The 19,849-nt window shown below is 34.5% G+C and overlaps 1 protein-coding gene across 1 annotated transcript in view; it reads left to right on the top strand.

The window, feature by feature from the left end:
- Nucleotides 1-1,276: 1,276 nt before the first annotated feature.
- LOC124372978 (coronin-2B-like) overlaps nucleotides 1,277-19,849 on the top strand; it is a 37,309-nt gene continuing 18,736 nt past the window's right edge. Inside the window, exon 1 of the mRNA XM_046831384.1 lies at nucleotides 1,277-1,341. Within this exon, the coding sequence (XP_046687340.1) occupies nucleotides 1,327-1,341 (15 nt within the window). The 5' untranslated portion in view covers nucleotides 1,277-1,326. The remainder of the gene's footprint in view (nucleotides 1,342-19,849) is intronic.

The following is a 19,849-nucleotide window of genomic DNA, read 5'->3' as shown; positions in this document are numbered from 1 at the left end:
CAAAAAAATATTGATCAAAAAAAATATTTATTTTAGTGTTTAAGCTTAAAATATTGCACAATAAAATGTGATGTTGACCCTGAATGATGGTTCACACATAAGTTAGAATAGTATATACAAAAACCTTTTCAGAATTTGTATCCATATTCTGTAATTATTTAACTTCTACATCACATATTTTTATCATATAAGGAAACACGTTAAAAATTTTAATCAACATATGGTGATAATGTGTTTAAATAACTACTTGTTGGAAATTGTTAATACAGAGTATTGAGACATATTCTATTCCTCATCTTGAATAGTATGTTTTGTGTAAATGTGTTCTCTTCTGAAAAATATATAGAAAGCATTATAATGGTATAGTTAGATGAAAGTCCATAATGATGATTATAGGAATGCTAAAGCCTAGAATGGTGTACAACAGTGGTATCTCTTGTAGCTATTGCAGTGGGAGGAAGTGATAAACTGGTGGGCTGGGCTGGGTGTTATCAGTTTGTTAGAACAAGTCCATTACCATTCTTTTCCTGATTGAGTCCTAATGGTTAGTTACTCTATACATAGTCTGGGTGTTCAGGAAGAGAGAGCTAAATGATCCAAATTATGGCTTCAATATATATTTCTCTGGCATTGAAAATTAGGACAATTACTTCGCTCTAGTAACAGAGTTTTGTTGGGATTAACTACATAATAGCCTAGAACCAAGAGTTTTACTACAATGTATTCAATTTAAGGATCCGATATTGCACTAGAATTTTGGAAAGCAAAAATTCTGTTAATTTTTCATATGGTGTTGAGTTACAAATGATGGTACTTCCTCTTCATTCTGTATTAATTGGTTCCATCAGTAGCTGAATAGCTAGTTAGAGTTGAACTAGATATGTTTAGTAATGTGGAAAAATCAAGAATTCTATTCCCATACTTATGTTTACAAGTATGTTTACTATGAATTTAAATTATAAGTGATATATAAACATTTATGTTAAAACTAAATGTAACAAAGCCTGTTTTTAGACAGCTTTATTGTGTGTAAAAGTTAACAAAGGTGTCAATAAATGTAAAGTAAACTAAAAGATTCTTATGTTTTCTTTCTTATTTAACTGCCTTACTTTTTATTTTATCCTATTTTACAAATTATTAAGTTCTGTATGCTCTAAATGTCAATCACGATCTTGGAGAACGTTTTTTTTTAGTTTATAATTTTATTTGCTTTTTATTTGATGCATGCGTATTGTAGTTAGTGGTTGCTATATCTTTTTGTTTTGTTTGTTTGCAGTTGTAAATGTTAATTAGTGCTGAGTTTGTCTTATCCTCATCCCCCCCAACATGACCAATACACAGGTAAGATATGTTTAATTTTGTCTTATTAGCTATTAGTTAAATAGATATTTGTACACTAGAATTGGATGTGAATTTTGCTGTTGTAGTTTAGTTTTATGTAGTATTGAAACTGGTGAAACAGTTTTGTTGTATCCATATGTGTTCAGGCCCAAACTGATCCTCTCAAGGGCAGAAATTCAATGAGGAAGTAATTTATGGAGAATTAACTGTATTTTAGATACTATTTTAGAGTACTTTGAGTGCTGATTTACCTGTCAACACACACACACACACACACACACACACACACACACACACGCGCACACACACACACACACACACCACACACACACACACACACACACACACACACACACACACACCTTAAACTGATATGTGAACACAAGGATATATCACTTAAATAAGAAAAAGTATTAACACATTCACTGCTGAAAAATAATATAAAACTCATGCACTATGCTAAAATATTTTGTTACAAATTATCATACCTTGTTGTCATTAGAATCCAGAAACAGCATGGAAATAATTCTCCGGCAACAAAATGGCGGCGCCGGTGACGTTAAGTTTTTGCCTCCTATCGGAGGCGTCCGCACATCGCACTATTCTTCATGTGCCTCCGATCGGAGGCGTTCCGCACATGGTACATAAATCCATAGGCCTCCTATAGGATGCTTACCCCCAATGACACGTGAAACACGATATATATTCACTATTGTTTAAGTAATCTTAGAATAAAATGTCACTAACCTAAATACAAAATTACTATTTACATATCTACATGTTCATGAACTGGTTTAGTTCTTCACGGGGTATGCCACTTATCGAAGCAACCCAAGGCACATAATCCTGGCTCTCCAGGACACTGAGCACAGATATATACAGTCATTGTTTTTTTCTTGTCCTTTGCACACTGCCTGCACCTCTTTCTCAAGAACCTAGTTCCTTGTGTGTCTCTTCTTTCAGTTTTTGATAGCACATGTCTGACAGTAAGAGCTTGTCGGGGGCGAAGTGGTGGTGTAGCAACATTTGTTGTCAGCAATCTTTCAATGACTGCAATTCTGAAGGAATACAAATTTGTTTTTTTTCTGGGATTTGCTACAAGATACAATTTGAAAACTGTTTATCATGACCATTTGTAGAAAATGAATAAACATTTTCTTGTACCATCGTAGGCTTTTGTGCTCACAAGGGTAATAGCTCATTAGCTGGTCATGTCTATCAACACCTTTCATGTGAGCATTGTAATACACAATGGGCAATGGCTTTTGTCGTGGTTCACCATGCCTATTATTAGACATTGCCCAATCATTTTCGAATCTGGTAGAAATATACAATACGTTGCGTTTATCACGCCATTTTCCTACCATTACGCCGTCTGCGTAACGCTCTATTTTTTTTCTCCTTTTTTCAGTTTAGCTCCTACTACTTCTGCAGGGAGATGTCTTCTATTTGTCAATAATGTTCCTGTGCAGTAGGTATTATGAAAAAGAAGCTCAGAAGCCAGTGGAAAACTGTTATAATAGTTGTCCATATATAAAATGTGGCCAACCCCTAATTTTCCCTCCATAAGGTGCATCACAACTTTTCCGGCATGCCCTTTGCCACTAAGCTCTCCCCCTTTCCCAGAATAGACCGTAAATGCTAAACAAAGGCCATCAGGCTCACATAAAGAGTACACTTTGATGCCGTACTTATGACGCTTTCCAGAAATATACTGTCTGAAAAGTAGACGGCCTCTCCATAGCACAGTACCTTCGTCTAGGGAAAGTTCACAGCCAGGGTAATAAACTTGTTTCATTTTATTATTGAAATAATCTATTAGAACCCGGATTTTTGATAGTCTGTCATCAGTTTGTTGTTTATTGTCTGAGAAATGGAGACATCTAAAAATTAATAAAAATCTATCTCTGGACATTTGTTCTCTTACGTATTGGAAATTGAACATTTTATCAGTTTTCCAATAGTCATTTATCCTATTGAGTCGGACAGTTCCCATGTGAAAAACCAAACCTATAAATATTTTTAACTCAGCCACAGTGAGGTCTGACCACTTGTTTATTCTGGAATTAGGTTGTAAACTGTCTGAAAAAAATACTTCCCAAGCATACGCATTTGTTTTGTCAACTATTGTTTGTAAAAAATCATCATCTAATAAATAATCCCACCAACCAAAAGGTGTATTATCTTCAGGAAATGGAACTAGTATTTTATTTTCCTTTGTAAAAGGTATATCTTTCAAACCTGCAGTTCGGGGTTGCCACTGTGGATCGTATACTACATCACCGGGATCAATGTCATTGATGGTGTCGTCCTCCTGGTCAGACGCGGCATATTGTTGGGCTTCGTCGAGGTCACTGTCATGGCGGATCGGGGTGTCCAAGTTATCCGAAGCTTCTGACTCACTAGAATAGTCAATATCGTCACCACTGTCTAATAGCATTCGGTCTATTTCACTACTTCGTTCTACTCGTTCCATGATCACAAATAACAGAAACTAATACACTAAATATATACACTGTGCATCATCAGTTATCTCAACCAGCCTAAACAAAGAACAATACGCATGTCAACTACAAGCTAACAACGAAACAACTGGCTCACACAACCTCTGAGGGAACAATGACTATTGAAACATGCTATTGCCGAATGCCTCCGATCGGAGGCGGACGCACCCGACGAGAGGCCTCCAGGCCTCCGATCGGAGGCACCCGCAGTGAATGTGTTAAGAAGTAAAGTAAATAAGAAAAGTATTTAAATAAGTGCTGATTAGAATATATAAAATTGATTTTAACACAATTGTGTCATAGTTTCTTCTCTTCGCCTCTGACATATGATCAGTAGAATTTTGAACTGTCATATGAACTATCAAAGACAGCCTTGAAGCCAGCTGTAATACATTTATGTCAAAATTCATCCTCTTGGTCACTGACATTAGATCAGTAGAATTTTCCAAAGAGTGAAGTATTGAAAACAGTCTTGAAGTCAACTGAAATATTGCATGTGATGAAGAAAACTAGTCACACATTCTTCAACTACGGTTATTTGTACTTTCATTTGGAACTTGCTAATATCTGTGAAAAATATCGTGGGAAATTGATATAAGATTGAAGTAAGCCGAAGTTCTTTCAATTTAATGAGAAATTCACGGGTTCCCAATGTATTGGTCAAAGAAATGGTTCGAATAAAATATACATTTTGATTTCTATAGGTTTTGTCAAATAACACACATAATTACCTATATAACATTCCTAATATTCATGAAGAGTGAAGAATTTCTCAAAGTATGGATTAACGTATAAAGGAAAGTCATTGTCATAATAGTTAATTTTACATCTATTATTATTAGTTTAGGAATTAACAATGCTGACTGTATTTTGCTAAGGTTATTGGTGAATGATGATGTAATCCTAATGAATTATAATGAATTATTTAACATAAATACCTAATAAAGTATATATGCCATTTCAATTATTGTACGTGTAGAGTGTTGTAAAATAGTGTGTGATTTATATGAAAATTTATTACTTGCATATTTCATGCCATACTTTCAGAGTGAACAAACCAATGTCCATGATGAAAGTTGGAGTGTTTGATTATCTGTTGAAAATATACAAATGAAAAATGAAAAAAAAGTCTGAACTTTTCCACATATGTTGCAGGCAGTTGTATGTATAACCAAGACTGTTGTTTTATGTTTTCAACGTGTTGAGTTATTAATGGCTCATTAATGATCTTCATAAAAATTGGGATCAACACTGATAATAGTTTACAGAATGGCATGGCACTGGCTTACAAAACCTACTTGACCTTTGTGATAGTACCCAAACTACATGAAAAACTAGGTAGAGGTTGTAAATTGTGTAACACAACTGTTTAATATACTTTTATGTTATGTTTTATAACTGAGCACAGTCAATACCTGTACTTTGCAGACGGATTCCTAAATAAATAAAATATTACGAAAGCAATTATATTATTATTCATTATTTTGTACAAAGATTGTAAAGCGTTTGCTTTGAACCTTTATGTGAACCTTATGTCATGTAAAATTATGGTGTAACTGTAAAACTGCTCATTATTTTCCCTGTACTGGTAGGACTGTTTTAGCTCATTTGTGTTTCTTTTAATTGCTATATGTAATATGTTTATGACTAAAATTATGCTTTATATAAATTTTACTGGTTTGGAATCGAGAGATTTATTATGATGTAGAATAAATGTAACTTCTGACTCACACACACCATTTATTGACTAAAACTAGTGCTTATATATAATTTTTGTTTCAAAATTCAATCTGGGAGATATGTGCAATATGATCAAAAGAATTTTGATCATAAATTAAATTATTCAAGTGATGCTAAACTTATCTGCGAATAAGAACTTATAGAAAATATTTTGACATGTAAAATTCAAATGGATTGAAAATTTAGCAAATTTGTTAGGAATGCATAGTTTTTATGCCCAATACAAAATTGTTATTTCCATATAACCATAAATTCGTTCTATGGCTGCCAATACAAAAGTATGTTTTACTGAAAAAATAAAACATTTTAATAGTATTTAACAATACGAAGGAATATAAAGTATGTGAAATTAGATAGTATTCATATTTACATTGAAGAATGCATTTTCCTTGAAATATGAAACCTGTATTAGTAGCTTAATTTAATTAATTGGGAACATATAGATAACATATTTACTTTTCTTTTAATTGTACTTCATGATTGATGTGATATGAAATATAACCATTTCCATATCTTCAGCTAGATATTTGTCAAAAGTCTGTTGTAATAGTGTCGAGTCATATTAGTGTTAAAAGATGTTTTTCGTGTTTCTTCGTCAAACATTTTTAAATAATTGAAGGTTGAATAATGTAGGTAATAATGTAGAAAAGTTATATAAAACTGTATTGTCATATCGGGACAGTGTTAAGTCGGATTAGTGCCAAAAAGTACAGTCCACACTGCTAACAATGGAATCAGGCACTAGTTACTATAATCCCTGACGCTTCATGTCACACAGTGGTTCAATATTATAATTAATCAGTATGTTACTCATGTAATGTATTTTTTATTACGTTACAATATATGTCAAATGTATTGGTTGTCTGTATTAAAAACACAATTTTTTGATTAGGAATTTTCAGGTTATGGCGTTAATCTCTAACTCAGTGTTTCCCTAACTTTTTTTTCTCGTGGCACACCACAATTAAACGGCCAATAGCCGCGGCATACCTATTACTTTATGCCATTGGTTAAGTACTTGATATAAACATACTTATGTAATAAATAATAGAATTTTCTTGGATGTCGAAGAAAAACATTACATTTAAAAGAAACTTAATTTATTTGGACTTATTGAGCAAAATACAGTAGTATAATACAACCAGTAGAAGTAGGAAAATATTAAACAAAATACTTCTTGCTTTCCATTATTCACATTCTTGGTTAATGTGACACATGGGCTTGGTGTTTTTCTTTTATCACTAACTCCATTTTTCGAAGTGAACAACTAATAAGACCAATCTCATGTCGTGCTCTACTGTTTGTATCTGTGGCCTGTTCTTCGTTTTGATTTGGTTCATAGTCAAAAAAGCTGCCTCACAAATGTTGGACGTTGAAAACGGCAACAATGCTGTAGATGCCCTTTTAGTTATTGCAGGGTACTCGTTTATTAAAGGCAGCCAAAAAGCTGTTAGGTCAGAATTTACTTTCTTATTTGGTTTTTGACTTTTCCTCTTCATCTTGAACCAGTTTTTTTATATTAAATTTTTAGGCCACGGTCATTTTTTATATCGCTTAATTCCTCTTCTTCTTTGTACTGAATACTACAATATCGTTAAGGAAACAGGATTTTTCTGGACATTTGCCATCGTTCAGTGAAACAAAAAATCAGTAACACTACATTTCGAGATCTGTAATGTGATCTCTTCTTCAGGTAACTAACTAACCTAATACATAATTACAAATTAGGTTACTACACTATCGTCCAAGTCCATAAAAGGATTTCTTACGCAATCGAATGCAGGTGTGTCAAGAGAGGGAAAATATTTTGCTATGTTTTCACTTAATTGTTCCAAACCAAAATCATGTCAAGAACAGTTTTTTCAATGTTACAATTTTCTGTCAGTTCAAGCATGTTTAGGATTTGTCTGTTAAAATTCTTTTCTTCCAAATTAAGAGCTTCTCTTTGAACGATATTTTGTCAGTAAAGGTGAGTAAATTTTCACATTTTCCCTGCATACCTTTGTTAAGTACATACAACTTCTGGAATATGTCTGCAAAAAAAGCTAACTTTGTGCACCAAAAGTCGTCACTAAGTATATCTGCATATTCTGACCCTTCACACGTAAAAACCGTTAGTAACTCGTCTTTCAATTCATAAAATCTGTTCAGAACTCGTCCTCGAGACAGTCATCTTACCTCTGTGTGAAGAAGGAGCTGCGTGTGTTCAGAATCCGTAGCAGTACACATATTTTGTAACATCCTGCACTTCAGTGGTTTACTTTTAACATAATTTACCATTTTTACAACTTGGTCGAATACATTCATACTGCTAAAACATTATTTTCAGCTGTTTTTATTTGAGCCTAGTTTACACAATTGCGTAAATTCCTGTAAAGTGATCGAAAATATGTTTGACAAAATCACTTCTCAGAGTTATTTATTGAAAAGTTAATCTGTGTTTGACTGCCTATCCTTGAGGTTTTGTCATATTTAATTTCTACTTGTCTATACAAATACTATCTAAAAAATGAACTGACTTCTGACTTTTACAAATTAAGTTTTGCATAAATTTCATTTTTATAGAAGGAACATCGAGTTCAATGATGGTGCATGCCCAACCATGAAATTTGACTAAGCGTTATTGAAGCCTATCACTGACACAATTTCTTGTTTGTCTACCAAGGAGATGAAAAGTTTATTTTTCTGTATTACTGTCTGTCTGTCCGCAAGGCATATCAAGAATGGAATGAGCTACAGACTTATAATTGTAACTACAACCTCGGCGAAGCGTATTATGCGACACAATGTGTGGTGTACTCCTATCTTGTTTGTATAGACAATAGACAAAATTCTTTATTACATATTCATAAGAACAGCAATAGTGTCATGAGTACAAGTAAATATCGTTATGTTACAGATGTGAATGTTCATGAATTTGTGCATCTCAGGTCATCTTCTCTTGCACTTATGAATTCTTCTATTGTGTAGACTGGTCTGTTCAAGAAGAAGTCATGTAGTCTTCTTTTTAGGGCTGTTCCTTTGAGCTGCTTTATTGATGTTGGTAGAAGGTTCCACAGTTTTAGGCCATTGTAAGATGGACTTTTTCCATACAGGGTTGTACGGTGTGTTGGCAGAACATAGTTTTTGGAATTTCTTGTATTGTATTTATGGAAGTCTTCATTGGTTTGCAGATTTAGCTTGTCAATATATAAAATAACATCTAGAATGTATAGTGCTGTAACTGTCAGTATCCCCAGGGTTATGAAGGCTTGTCTGCAGCTCTCTTGAGGTCCAAGCTCAGCAAGAATTTGTATGGCTTTTTTCTGTAAAAGAAGGATTCTGTTGTTGGTAGTGGCTAATGATCTGCCCCATACAGCAATTCCATACCTAAAGTGGGATTCAATCAGAGCGTAGTAAGTTGTTTTTGCAGCTGTATATACATAAGACACAGTCTGATGATGGTTTCAATACGTGATTCTCAAAATCAAAATTACTGAAGGTTATACAAACATGGGAACTTGGATAATACTGAAATTATGAGTATAATGTTTGCTTTAAATTTATGTATTTTGTGAAAATGAATTGTTATATTTAAGTTTTTTTTTTTCATTGTTATCACAAAAAGATTTTAGAATTTTCAGGTAATTCACAATGTTTGTTACGTGTTTATTCTGTTGTAAGTTTTTGAGATAACGGCGGTACAAACCTTTACCTTTTAATAATCCGAGGTGTGTCCAAAAAATAACCGACCTTGACGTCTGACATGACCTACTCAGCGGCAACGGCAATCTGGTCCCCTTCAAAGTACTCCCCTCCACAAGCCACTATCTTATTCCAACGCTCCTCCAACTTTTGGAAACACTCCTTAAATTCATTTTGCGGAATGGCTAACAGATCCTTCGTCGCATTTAGTTTTATTTGTTTCAACATCGTCAAATCTTTTTCCTTTCAAAGGAATTTTTAATTTCAGAAATAGCCAGAAGCCACAAGGAGCTATGTCAGGTCTGTAGAGAGGCTGTTGTAGTTAGTTGATGTCGTGTTTGACCAAAAAACGCTGAATAAGATTTGAGGAATGAGCTGGCGCGTTGTTGTGGTGCAGGATCCAGTCACGGCTTGTCCACAGTTCAGGTCGTTTCCTTCGCACTGCATCTCGTAGCCGCCTTAGGACCTCAAGATAATACTCCTTATTAACTGTCTGGCCTCTTGGAGCATATTCGTGATGAACAACGCTGTCCTGGTAAAAAAAAAAACTGTCATCATTGTCTTGACATTGCTTCGACTTTGTCTTGCTTTTTTTCGGCCGTTGCTCTTCGCGAGTTTTCCACTGTGAAGATTGAGCCTTTGTTTCAGGGTTGTACCCATAAACCCATGACTCATCACCAGTAATACCTTTTTTTAAATAGCCCTGGGTCCCTTTTTATCAAATCCAGATTGTCCTGTGCGATTTCCAAGTTGACAGTTCTTTTGGTCTTCTATCAGCAGCCGAGGAACAAATTTTGCCGAAACACGGTTCATTTTTAAATCTTCGTGTAAAATGTTACAAACTGACGATTTTGGTATTCCTAAATCTTCTTCCAACTCTCGGACAGTCAATCGAACGGTTTTCATTAATTGCTGCACGAACACGTTCAACATTTTCAGCGTTTCTGGCTCTTGAAAGCCTGCTAGATCGGTCATCACTCTCCACTGATATGCGGCCATTTTTAAACCGCCTAAACCAATCTTTTATTTGTGTATTGCACATAGACACGTCACCATAAACTTTCTGTATCGTAGTAATCGTCTGTGATGCTGAATGGCCAAGTTTTTGGCAAAATGTAATGCAAATGCGCTGCTCAACACGAGCAGTTCATATTGAAATGCGGCGCACACACACGCCAGTACTGTATGGAACAGAGCGCTGTGACTCACTGAGTGACCGGATCGTATTCAATGCCTAATATGGGAAGGAGTAAGGCTTGCCCCTCCCCTCCAATAACCGGTTCGAGCCGGTTGGTTACGCCGCAGCCGCCTACTGTTCAGCGGTTGGATACTTTTTGGACAGACCTCGTATACAGTATCCATTACGGGAATAATAGTTAACATGTGATTAGCATAAATCTGTAGCCAATTCAAACTGAAGTTTTAAATGTTTGGGTAAATTCTTCTCAGTCAATAGAAGGTTTTTAAGATAACGGCCATTTGCGATTGGACAAAATTTCGTTCTGGGATATTTTACAACATAAATTAGAATTGAGACAACATTTTTAAGCTATTTAAAGCTACTGTTCTTAATATTGTTTCTATAAATCGGTTGTTCAAAAAGTTTTAGAAGTATAGAAGAAAATTAAGTCTTAATAATAATTCGATATAACAGCACATGTGAAATCTATCTTCCTTCCAACTAAGCCAGAAGGGAAATTTTGACCTTTTGACTAAGTTTCAAAAATTTTATTATATATGTCCTTATAACAATTCTCAATATATTGGATTAATCTGATAAAATAATTCATAGCTATTACATAATTATCTTGAAACATACAAAGCTTAAAATATGCATATCAATTGTTTGTTTTGTATTGAGTATTGGCTATGGTCGATGGTAGATTTGAAAGGACAACAGGATTTCGATGCTTTTAAGTATTCATTTGTGTAGACACTAATTTAAACTTGTTTTTATAGAATGTGTGTTCATAAAATTGCATAATGTTGTGAATTTTTACTATGTGGATAGTAATCATTTCGAAACTTTCTACTGGCTGCGAGACTTTTGGTAGAGAACTTATCAGAGTAATGTATTGTAACTTATCGGTATGAATTGTCTTACTACAAATTTTAGTTTAAATTGGCTATAAATTATGACACTTCACCACTATTTCCACAATATTACTGTACATTATTCAACACTGCACCGTTTTAATTCGATTACTTTTTAACATGTTTAGAATTCTTTCTCCATTCACTCGCATAACAACCTTTTCACAATCATCAATAGACTGCGTGTGTACTAATGTAGAAGATGGAAATGTGACAGTGACAGTTTTGGACGAGGAGATCTCTGACCGCTCAGCTTTGTAAGCTACACCACCAGCAAGTGAAAACAAAAGCCTGGATGACTGAAAAACGACATTTCTCTGAAAGGAACATGAATAGAATAGAATAGAATAGAATAAGAATAGAAGAATAGAATAATGTTTATTGTCATTTTACAAAATGCATTGACAAAGTCATAAATACACCTAAGTGGCATAGTCAAAAGAGATATTACTCTAATATATAAAAATACTGTACATATATTTTAGGTTTGATGTTAAATAAAACATAATTCCAGTATACAGATGAAAGCTTTAAAACCACTAGATTAACAAATTGGAATATGCAATTGGACAATCTAGAAATATATATCATTAATACTAAAAAACTCTGAAAGTTCATACAATGGGTTCTGTATTAACCAGTTATATAGCTTAGTTTTAAAAATATTTACAGAATACTTATTAACTAGACCTATTAATTTGTTGTAAATCTTTTGGGAAATTAAAATATGACTTTGTTGGGTTTTGCTTAGCCTACAATGTTGCATTACAATATTATTTTTATTTCTGGTATTATGGCTATGTAGATCTCTGCTAAAAGTTTGAGATTGAATATATTTCATAATGTATAATACTGAGTCAAATATATATAGGTTAATAACAGTTTGCAATTCTAGTTTTATGAAAAGTGGTTTGCAATGGTCCAGTGGTTGTGCTTGTGCTATTACCCTAACTGCCTTTTTTTGTAAGATAAGAATTTCATTGATTTTAGTGCTATTACCCCATATTACTAAACCGTACCTTATTATAGATTGAAAAAATGCATAGTAAGCACATTTTATATAGCTTTCAGGCACATATTTCATTATTCGTCTTAGTAAAAAAATTACACGGGATAATTTCTTGGAAATATATTCAATATGAGGATTCCATGTTAAATTTTTATCAATAAAAATACCTAGAAATTTTACACAAGAAGAGAAATCATTTATTATATCACATTGAGGAGTTCGTCTTAAGGTGAATAAAATATTTTGGGTTTTTAATTCATTTAATAAAAAGCCATTTGACCTGAACCACAATGAAGCTTCTTCGACTGTTTCATTCACAAGGTCTTTTAATGCTGCAAAGTCTGTATGACTATTTAAAAAGGTTGTGTCATCTGCATATAACAGAGATTTGGCCTTAACAGCAGTAGGAAGATCATTTATGTGTAGTAGGAATAAAAGGGGGCCCAAGACTGAACCCTGGGGCACTCCACTCTCAACCACTAACTCATTGGACCAGCTTCCATTAATAAGAACTTTTTGCCTCCGATTTTTTAAGTATTCTTGAAAAAACTTAGCAAAAATACCAGTAATGCCATAATAGTTAAGTTTCAATATTAGTTCATTATGTTCAACGCAGTCAAATGCCTTGCTCAAGTCACAGAGAGTGACTTGAGCAAAGGATCCATCCTCAAAAACATCAAGGACTTCTCTAATTAATGTGTCAACAACATCAATGGTACATTTATTTCTCCTAAAGCCAAACTGTGATGAATTAAGATAGTTATTATTTTCTAGATAGGCAACAAGTTGATCATGTACTAAGATTTCTATAATTTTTGACAGTACCGGTACAATTGATATAGGGTGATAGCTTTCAGGTAGATCTCTAGGCCCTTTCTTAAAAATTGGACACAATCTTGACAGTTTCAATTCCTGAGGGAAAACCCCTTCATTCAAACATTTATTAATACATACAGTTAAAGGCTTCAAAAATGTATGACAAATTTTTTTAGACAAATTATTAGACAAATTAAAAATATCTTTGCTTTCTGAGTTTTTAAGTCTTTTGACAGCTTTAGTGACATCTTCAGTTGAGACTTCTATAAAAGTAAAATCTTTTCTTTCAATATGGTGATTTATAATAAAGCTCATACTATCAATATTAGGCCTTTCAATACTATCCTTTATTTGCTTAACTGAACTAATAAAAAAGTTGTTGAACTGATCTGGGGTGATATTTATGTCTGGTTGAGACAGAAAGTTATTTGTATCTTCTTTTATTAAGTTCCAAGCAGTCTTACATTTGTTTTTACTATTTTCTATTTTCGCTGCATTATGTGCCAATTTTGCATCCTCTATGGACTTTTTATAAATTCCTTTCAGATCAGCGTAGTGTGTGTGAAGCCTATCACAGGCAGAATTTTTTACTAATTTGTGCAGGTACAAAAGCCTCTCTTTCATTTGCGCCAGTTCCTTTGTATACCATTCATTATTATTTTTTTTCATCTTGGTCTCAGAGAAATTTTGTTTCTTTAATTTGGAAAAAAATTCCATTTTATTAATTATGACTGAAAAAAAGACTTGAAAAAAGGTTTGTGCGCACAATACTTTTTTATTATAAAGTAAGATACTCCAATCGTGTGACAATAGGCTATTGATCAGTTCATCAGAATGACATTAAAATAAAACTACAACAAGAGTCTTGGGAAGATCTGACTACTGCTATAAATGCAGAAACAGCTTACAACTTTTTTAGTACCACTTTAGGAATGAAAATAAATTCCGCATATCCTCTAAAAAAATCCAGAGTGAAGGAAACTCTCTGATCAACCGATCATTTTCAGAAGGGAAGTTCCGGACACTAACTGAAATTTGCCAAAGTTATTCCCCTCTTTAAGCAGGGTAGCACCTCTGATAATAGTAATTAGAGGCCAATATCAGTAATATCAACAATTTCTAAAGTTTTTGAAAAAGTAGCAGTGGTTCGTCTTATAATTCACCTCCTGGAAAATAATTTACGAACTAGTCAGCAACATGGCTTTATCAAAGGACGTTCTACATTAACAGCTATAACTAGTCTAATAGAACTCATTATTGATCAATTTGAAGATGGCAATACCTGTGCATCAGTATTATTAGACTTTATTCAGGCATTCAACAGCCTTTACCATAAACAACTCCTAACAAAACTGGAAGCGTTTGAAATTTCTGGAATTTCAGCGGATTGGTTGGGCAGCTATTTAACTGGAGGACTACAAATGGTTGAGTTGGTGTATTCAGACAATGGTTTGACTTCTTCAGTATGATCTAGTTCTCTAACCAGCCTGAGAGGCGTACTACAAGGTTCAGTTCTGGGGCCGGTCTTATTTGTACTTTTTACAAATGATCTACTCAGGTATCTGGAAGAATTTGCAACCACTATTATGTACGCAGATGACAATGCTGTAATTAAGTAATAAAGAATCCGAATCACTTGAAGTTTCATCATACATTGCACTTAATGTAGCTACTCAATACTGCCACCAGAATAGCATGGTACTAAATGAAACTAAAACAAAACATTTAGTTATGGGGAGACGAAAGCTTAAAGTTTGAATTCTACCTATCTTAGATAGAATTAATGTAGCAAAGCATCTAGGTGTTATAATAGACAAAGATCTTAACTGGACTTCTCATGACTACAACAACACTACTGAATATGACAATTATGACAGTGACTCCAGCAACATTGCAGGATCACCTTTTTTATCACCAAATGAACTTGTTAATGTCTATCCAAATTTTCATTTTTTAGAAGAGAATCGTCAAAAAAATAAAAGATACAAAACAAAAATATTCTGGAACAAAATATCAGTGTAGCACAGCAGAGACACCCAGGATCATCACACAATAAAAATATTAAAAAAAATCCATCAAGTCTCCTCATTCTGCATCAAAATACACAAGAAATTTCAAATAAAATTAATAGACCAACATCTAGTTGAAAAAATTAAGCCAAACGTACTGATTCTGACAGAGCATGGTCTTAAACGAGGCCAAATAGAGAACACCGTAATCACAGGATACTATCTTCTGTAGAACAGAACATAGGAAAGGTGGGGTTGCTATCTATGTTGACAAAAACCTTGAGAGGCATACAGAAGAACTTATTGTTGTCCAGTTCCTCTCATAACAGCAAGAGGGTACAACTTCCAGCGACCAGAATTACCCCAACTAAACAATCCTCTATCGACTGGATTTGTTCTAATATTGACACTGAGAAGCTTGACACAAAGGTTATCCATGCTGGTATCTCAGACCATACTGCCCAAAGCTGTGAGGTCAACTTCGCAGTACTACAGGATAATCCGCTCAGAATGAGTCGCTGCCTCAGAAGAAAAAATCTTCAAGAGCTCAAATGCATACTTGGGGAAGAGAACTGGTCAAACATTCTGCAAACTGAAGATGCTGACGCAGCTTTTGAAAGATTGAGCCATACTGTAAGACTTGCCATGGATGCAGCATGCCCTCAGAGGAAATTCAAAACACGCCATAAACTAAAACCTAAATATTTTGCTGACCATGAAACCAATAGACTAAAGGACAGATACCTGATAGCCCTTAGTAAATATGAAGTGACAGGATCTATTGATGACAAGGAAGAATCAATAAGATGTAAAAAAAACTATGACCTATGACTGAAACTCCTCAGAAAACAAGCAGCATCAGACCACATTGCCAGTGCCGACAATAAATCCAAGGCTATGTGGGAAGTTATAAACACAACATGGTCCAAGAAAGGAAAGTCGGTGAACAAAATAAAGCTAGAAGTTAATGAAAAAATCACTGACAACTCTGTAGAAGTAGCAGACCATCTAAACTGTCACTTTTTACACATAGCTGAAAAAAACGTTAGAAAAAATAATGGAATAATAAGAACTTTTTTACCACCTGTACAGCCAGCATTTTAACAGCTCATAAACCTTCGAGAAACAAATGAAAATGAAGTCAGAACAGTCATTAACAACCTCAAATCAAAAAACTCATCAGGTTTAGATGAGATTTCTTCAAAAATACTCAAATTTTGCTCTGAAGAACTTGCACTTCCCCTCGTTGACATATTCAATAAGTCTTTAGAAGTAGTAAATTTACTTCAGCTCTAAAACTATCAAAAGAGTATCCAAAATATAAAAATGGAAGCTACTTAGATCCCAGTAATTATAGACCTATCTCTCTTGTATCCACTTTCTCAAAACTGTGCGAAAGAATTGTTCTCAGAAGGCTACTGGACCACTGCGAAAAGCATAATCTACTGACAAATTTAGTAAAGCGTTTGACTGTCTTAGCCATGATCTCATCATCCGGAAACTGGAAAACTTGGGAGTAGCAGGAACAGCTAAAAATTGGTTCCAAAGTTACCTTGGAGGACGAAAACAACTGGTTGAGCTAAGCCAAACAGAAAATGGAAAATCCAATTATGTAAGATCTAGTCTCCTACCTGTAAACTGAGGTGTCCCCCAAGGATCAGTTCTTGGACCAGTACTCTTCATCCTTTTCATTAACGACTTGCCTCAATACATTGTAGATGCATGCTTAACATTGATGTATGCTGACGACACAACCTTGGTGTTTAGTGAAACCTCAACTGAAAATATGGCAATCACATTGTACCTATCCTTCAACATGGCCTATCAGTACTGTCTTAACAATGACTTAGCAGTAAACACTACCAAAACCGCCCAAATAGCTTCTGGAAGGAGATCTGAATGTGTGCCATATATACCAGAGGTTGCAATGAATGACGAAGTCAAGTTTTTGGGCATAACTCTGGATAAAAACATCCTGGACTTCTCATGTAGACAAACTGTAGGAAGTTAAGTTCCAGCCTCTATGCAATTAAAAATATCAAAGCTTCTACTGATGAAACAACTACAAGAGCTGCTTATTTTGCTTTGTTTGGGGCTCACATAAGATGTGGTTTAGTAGCATGGGGAGGAACATCAGCTGGTCAGATTCAAAGGGTTCTCAAAAAAACAAAAAACCGCAGTCAGAACACTTGCAGGACTGCAACCACCAAACAGCTGTAGAGAAGCCTTTAGAACCCATAAGATCCTCACTATCGTATCATTATACATTCATGAAACTGTGATGTACGCAGTAAGAGAGGGCCTACCGAAGTGGGATGAAGTTCATCAGTACAACTTCAGAGACACTACTTTGTATAACCTACCAGCCCACCGACTGTCACAGTTCGAAACGAAGCCTACATACATCGGGAGGAAGCTTCACAACCACCTGCCATCAGAGCTGAGAGCCAAAGGAGAGAATTAACTCAAACCAGCACCACACAAATGGTTTGCTGACCGCCCCTTCTACTCCATAGAAGAATTCTTTCAAAGAGCATTTGACATTTAAATTTTACAATGTAACCTTTTATATCATTACAAAACTTTATATTTTGTAAAAAAAACACTTGTATTGTTTACTATGACGCTAATACTGTTCTCAATGAGCATGTTAATAAAGAATTTTGTCTATTGTCATGTTGACAGTCTCTGTAAGAAGCTAAGCTCCCCCTCGGCTATACGTCATCCGAAGAATTAAGACAATAAGTGATGTTCAAACTGCTGATGTTCTAACTGGCCCGCATCTATCCTGTCAGTTGGTATTAAATTGTTTTGTTGAACTGTAATGTCTGCTATTTGGGTGAAATAGGAGTTGAGGTTTTCAGCTACATCCACAGGGTTGTCTATAGTTATATTGTTAAAGTTAAGCTTAGAACATGTTTGACTACTCTTATTGCTAAGTCCCTCACTGTTTATAACATTCCATAGTACTTTTGCCTTTTGCCATGTTGTCAGAGTTTTGTATATATTGAAGGTTAACTTACTGATGCAGCAATTTTAGCTTTTGATCGTAATGTTTCTTTATATTCACCATTACTTCTTTGTCTCTAGGGTTTCCTATTGTTTCATAAATATTAAGAGCTCTTATGTATGAGGCTTTCATCTCTCTACACTCTGAGTCATAGTAATGTGATGGCTTAGTGCCAATTCTGGTTTTGCTTTTCCTCTTTAGACAGGCAATGTTTAGGGCAATGGATAGTATCTCATTGAAGTTGTTGTAGGCTGTTTCTGCGTCTTCAGCGTTGTTGACAATATCCCAGTTCTTATTGGATAGTAAAGATTTGAGATTTTCCAGATTTTGTTTGCCTAGTTTGCGCTTAAGACTGAAAGATATATATTTGTTATAACTAAAGTCAACACTGCAAAGCTGGGCTGTATGATCAGTGAGACCAGTTTGTAAGATGGTTACAACAACTTTTTCTTCTGAGATACTAGTACAACAACTTTTTCTTCTGAGATACTAGTACATATACATTCTATAGAGGTGTTTATATCAGCTGTGACACGAGTTGCAGGGAGTGCGAGTCTTCATATTTTACATGGCCAGTTCATCATTAAACATTACACTGTCAGGATTGTTACTTCTAAGACTGTCAATATTTATGTCACCCATTAGTAAGAACAATTTTTTGTGTGCTTGGTTATGGTCTAGAATGTTAGATAAGACGTCCAGGCTATTTCTTATGTTTCCTCCCGGAGGTCGGTATACTCCTAAAAATAAATTTTCTTCCCACTTAGCGTGATGCATATCAGTGCTGCCTCAAGGAGGAGTTCCTCACAGAAGTTATTTATTTCAATAGCCTCTGTATTATTTGTAAGATTGTCTTTACAGTAAATGGTTGTACCTCCTAGTCTATGCTGTGTTCTGCTAAAATCAGATATGAGAGTATAACCATGTAATTTTAGAAAAAATTATAGAAGTCAACAAAAGCGAATAATATACTATAATAACATATAACTAGTCACAAATAACCATGATGACAGTCTGTAATGATGACAGATGAAGCAGTGGGAACTAATTGGCCAGGGCCAGGGACTTGTCACAACATGTGCTTGTGAGTCATCCACCCCCACCCACACTTGTATAGTAGAGTTGGGTAGTAGCAAGTGCCACAGCGCTATGACTCAGCTGTATGCTGAAGTCTACAGTCAGTTCTATAAACAAAATCTATCTCAAGTCAGCTTAATTTCTTAGTCATCGGCCGGTCTTGTTAAAAGGAACTTATTGGTGAAAACAGAATTCACTTATCTCAATCCATTTAAAAATGGCGGCCATGTTTTTTAAAAATATTGAAATTCACAGAACATTCTGTATTTTTTATCCGTTTGAGTTTTGTATATTCTGACGCCGCTTTCTAGTTCACGAGAAAATCAGCTTCATTCTGATATGCTATATGACTAATTTTAAGAGTACTTAAGTGTTGACCCCCAACTCAAATTTGGAAAAATTCAAAATTCATGTACTAAGTCAAAAATTTTTATTAGCAACATGGATAATTGTATTTGAAACATATTTTTTTCTGTCATTCACTCATAATTTCCCTAAAATGGTAAACTTACAATCTATTTTTCTGTGTAGGAAGTTTATATTTTATCAGAACTAATTGACTGAG

The sequence above is a fragment of the Homalodisca vitripennis genome, unplaced genomic scaffold (genome assembly GCF_021130785.1).
Source record: "Homalodisca vitripennis isolate AUS2020 unplaced genomic scaffold, UT_GWSS_2.1 ScUCBcl_4529;HRSCAF=10755, whole genome shotgun sequence".
In the NCBI taxonomy this organism is placed as follows: domain Eukaryota; kingdom Metazoa; phylum Arthropoda; class Insecta; order Hemiptera; family Cicadellidae; genus Homalodisca; species Homalodisca vitripennis.
Note: the sequence above shows the minus strand (reverse complement) of the source record. Positions and strands in the feature narration are given on the sequence as shown.